This window comes from Equus caballus, chromosome X, assembly GCF_041296265.1.
Source record: "Equus caballus isolate H_3958 breed thoroughbred chromosome X, TB-T2T, whole genome shotgun sequence".
In the NCBI taxonomy this organism is placed as follows: Eukaryota; Metazoa; Chordata; class Mammalia; order Perissodactyla; family Equidae; genus Equus; species Equus caballus.
Window position 1 is genome coordinate 68,973,026 of NC_091715.1, and position 4,408 is coordinate 68,977,433.

The 4,408-nt window shown below is 51.5% G+C and overlaps 1 protein-coding gene across 1 annotated transcript; it reads right to left on the reverse strand.

Annotated features, from left to right (window-relative positions):
* Positions 1-2,917: 2,917 nt before the first annotated feature.
* On the reverse strand, positions 2,918-3,749 carry LOC111771601 (protein FAM236D). The gene is made up of 3 exons (XM_023634093.2): positions 3,601-3,749; positions 3,229-3,392; positions 2,918-3,075 (listed from the first exon to the last, which is right to left on the reverse strand). The coding sequence occupies exons 1-3, from the start codon at positions 3,634-3,636 to the stop codon at positions 3,012-3,014; spliced, it is 264 nt and encodes an 87-aa protein (XP_023489861.1). The 5' UTR covers positions 3,637-3,749; the 3' UTR covers positions 2,918-3,011.
* Between the last annotated feature and the right edge of the window lie 659 nt (positions 3,750-4,408).

Below are 4,408 nucleotides of genomic sequence, written 5' to 3' on the forward strand. Positions count from 1 at the left end.
GTAGAAATAATTCCCCAGTGGGATGTGGTGTGGGATGAGATTGGACAGTGAGCGGTGGCCACTGTTTCCAGGCGACCCTGTCACCTAGGAACTCTGACTCCCTTAATGTTTTAGCTTTGCTGGTTTTGGGACTGCAAGTATAGAATCCCCATCCCTAAGAGGATGAGCTGTGTCACACAGTGGATCAGGACCCCATGGCTCCTAGTTGGGGACAGTGGTGCTTACGCTGTACGGCTATAATGGAAGGGCCCTTGCCTCATATCAAGGAGGGACCAGATCCTGGCTCTGTCTCTTGCTGGTGATGTGGCCTCAGAATGGAGCTCACACCACTCGTCTTGTTTTGGATGATTAGAGAATAAAACAGACACGTGTGAAGCCCCTGTAACACAGGCGGCTGTGTAATGTTAGGCAGAGCTGAGGACAAACGTCACCACCTTCCGAAGGTTGCCAAGGATTCACTGGGATGTAGCACTGGAGAGAATGAGAGTGTACAGGGCCAACAAAACTTGCTTAAGCTCTTGCTCACTCACACACTGCGATGGTCATCTGCTCACCACAAGATCCGGGAGCTCCTGCTGACCCCACACACTCTCCTGAAGACCCGTCCACTTTCCTTACGTCCTGAGCCACCCCCTTGGGTGCAGGGATTGTGACATGACACAGTTGGCAGTGGGGGTAAGGATGTAAGCAAAGGAGGAGAGCTCAGAACTTGGGCTCAGTCATATTTCAGAAACAAAGACGGAAAACTGATGAGCCACGCCTTTCCCTACTGTTGACGGGTCTGTCCTCTCCCTCCACATAATTGTCCTGTGTGCTCACTGTTCATCTGATGTTCAAGGGGTAATGGGGTCCCTCTTGAGATGCAAAGTTAACTCGTCCCTAGTCATGGCTGACAGTAAAGGGAGGCACATTTGACGCTTTCCGGCTGATTCTGAGTCCTTCACCACCAGACAAGGATCTGAAGGCTTAAAGACACACACAGCGAGTAGAACATGACTTACTGAAAACCCTGGCAATCACTTCTGGAAGTACTGAGCCCAAAGAGGAGGGAGGACTTGCCCAAGGTCAGCCAGAGAGATCATAGTTGCCCCAGGCAGGGAGAACAGGGATGTTAATGGGGAGGCATATGGGGAATCCTCTGTGAGTCTGGAGCTGGTAGAGGAAAATATCTTCTGCTTTGAGGCTGCAGAATCCAAAGGCCTGTACAAAGTGGGAGGCGGGTAAGGCCACATGGTGCATCAAAGCCAAGAGGGGCTGAGGTGGGTGATGGCAGCCTGCAGTCAAATCAACAGCAGAGGTGTTGCTTTCAGGAGATGGTGTGTAGTGTTGTGTCTGGGTGTCAGTCAGCATCTGGCGGGCAGCGGGCAGATGGCTCTGGGCTTAGGGGGCTTGGAAAAGGTCAGGGTTAGATTTGAGAACCCTGGATAGGGTGGGGTTGTGTCGAGGGTGAGGCTCAGAGATGAGGGCTCCTCGTTGTCAAGTCGTGCTACATTAAATCCCATCTCTGCTGCTTGGGTTTCAAGTGCGGCTGCTGAGTTGTGCCCCATGTTTATCCACCAGACTTTACCATATCATTTCTTCTCTCAACAAATATTCACATCATAAACACACGCACACACACATATACATGCAGGGACAGACTCTCTCTGACACCCCTAGTCATGTCCAGTGACCTATGCGACAGCAGCTGTGAAGGAGTGAATGCCCAACAGGCTCCCCTGCCCCTGGGAATTGGAGCTCCTCTCTTCTCTTGGACAGGGTTGAAACCCAGAATGTGAGATCCCAGCCCCTCTTGGAGAAGCAGCGACATGGAACTGAGCATCCCCACTGAGTTAGGGCCCAGCTTAGGAGAACAGAGGCATTGTGGGGAGAGGGGTGGTTCCTAGGCCATTCGGAACAACTGCTGAGACATCACATCGAAAGCAAACCAGTCACGCTAAGATTAACAGCTTCCTCTGTTCTGTACCTATGGGTCCCACCTTGGCTGCCCTCCAAAGATGTAGGAAAAGGGCTATGAAAGGGCTATGGGGCTCCCAAATGTTTCCTACCTGAACCCTACCCCACCTGGGCTTCATTGGTGCTCAAAGATACGGGCCCTCTGAACAACTAAAGGGAAATTAATTCACACAGCAGGCCCTGTCCAAGTACGTTTCCCTCTCCTGGCCTTGTATAGGGGACTACTTGAGTTAGGGGGGAAGAATATTCTGGTGTTCCTGCGTGCTAGTTAGCCTCCTTCACGCTAAAGGGCACATCCTATGTCTTTGTCCATTGGCCTGGTGATTTTTGGCGCTGCAATATCTAGCAGGGCCTCCACGTGTTGTTGGGTTAAAGGGACAAATATGCTCCAACCTCCCTGGATAGACTTCCCCTGTTGATATTATGTTGCAGTACATATCAAGGTCACCTTAGGAAGTGGAGGAAAAACCCTCATCATATGAAAATGAACCATTGCCTGTTGGAGGAGCTCTGTCTTGATGTGGAGTGGGGGTGCTTGGGAGCTGACTATACGTATATGGGCCTAAGAGTTTTTCTTAGGATCTGGAGATTCTTTTTCCACATGTCTCTCCTCCCTCCCCCTCCATATAAACATTACTCAGTTGTCCTCAGAAATGGCGACTGTGTGTGCTGTTGGGGAAAGAGAGATGTTATTCCTTTCTCACTCCCACAGTCATTTCCCCCATTGTGGTCAGAGCTGTCCACTGTGGAAAATTCGCTCTTCGTTGGCTGAAGTCTATTGCAACCGTGACTGAGGAACCAGTGGCACTGCCCCAAGAAGGCGAATGTACAGCCTCGTAGGGCTAAGTAAGATGCCAGCTCCCTTCCTCCACCACCCCACCACCAGCACAACTGACAACCCCCAATTCACCTGAGGCCGGTGTAAGTGTTGAAAGTTACACTGCTGAAAAGGAGAAACAAAAACAGTCAAGAGTGCCAGCATTTATTTCAGGCCCAGCGACCGAGAAACTTGCTTCCGGGGAAAGCAAGGGCATCTGGCAGCAGAAGGGGCTTGATCACCATTCATGGATCTTTGTCTGTGGGTCCCGTGGTCTGTTTCCAAGTGTCTGGTATCCTCCCCTACAAAGGCAAAGCAGAGTGACAACCGGACCCTTGCGGACCCTGGGGGAAGTCAGGTCTGGCCTGGGAGCCCTCTGGGTGGAAGGGGAAGGGGAGGCGCTTTGGCTTGGCTGTGAGCAGTGAGAAAGGCAGAGGCTGGTTCCAAGCTCTCACCTGAAAGACTTGGTGAAACATGCCAGGGCTCTCTGGAACCAGCTCCTCCAAGACCTTTGGGGACCAGCAGGCTCCCTGGGCAAGCCTGTGACATTGGATGGGCTCTCCGTGGTGTCAGACAAAACAACAAATTCCTCAGTGTCTTCAAGCTGGCCTTCCACATACTGCAAAAAAAAAAAAAAGAGGGGGGGAGGGTAAATAGCCTCATCCTAATGGTCCCTGCCTTCTCTTACATTCAATACCTCATTCAACAAGTGTTATGTGCATCCTCGGCCCTGTTCCAGGTGCTGGGGATACAGCAGTCACCTCTACAGACCAAACCCCAGCCCACTGGGGCTGACATTCCACCACAACGAGGGAAATCAGACTCACCAGGTCAGGAGGTGGAAGGAAGGGAGTGAAGATCATGCTTCCAGGAGAGTGTGATGTGCCGGTAGTGACCAACGCACTTCCTTGAAGAGATCAGCTAAGCTCCTCACTCTCCTGGGTGCAAAGAGGCTGAAGGCCTCGCCCCTCCACCCCCCTCCACAACCAGCCCCTCTGGGCCCGCCCTCTCTTTCCTCCCTCCTACAGCCCAGTGCACTGTGCTCAAGCAGTGGATACATTTCTGGTATGTGACATCCCCTTCACTCCTGTGTCTCTTAATCTCACCCCTACAGTCTCTTTCTCTCTCTTCCTCTCTCTCTGTCTCTCTCTCTTTCTTTCTCTCTTTCTCTTCTTCCTTGCTTTTCTTTTTTTCCCTTCTGTCCTCTGAACCTCCCAGCAGGCTCACACCAGGTTTCTGCTTGCTGAACAAAAAAAGCAGAGGTGTTCAGGCAGATGGTGAGTTGTCATTTAGTGGGGATGCCATAGACAGGAGTGTTCATGTGGGCCCTCTCCACGTTCAGATTCATAGGATTATGTGCATCAAAGCCCTGGGGAGGTATATGGGTCTAAATGGATTATTAAAGCAAGGAGAGTGAACTGGGTGATGGCACATCCCCAGTAGAGATTTTCCTCTCGGAGGGTTATGTGAGATGACATGTCTGTGACACAGTCAGCATCCAATGGCTACTGGACAGGTGACTCAGGGCCTGGAGGGTTTGGAAAATGTGAAGGACAGAGGGGAAGGGCCTGGGCTGGGCTAAGTTGAAAGCAGAATGACTGAGGTGAGAGCTTCTCGTTGCTTAGTCCTGCTATA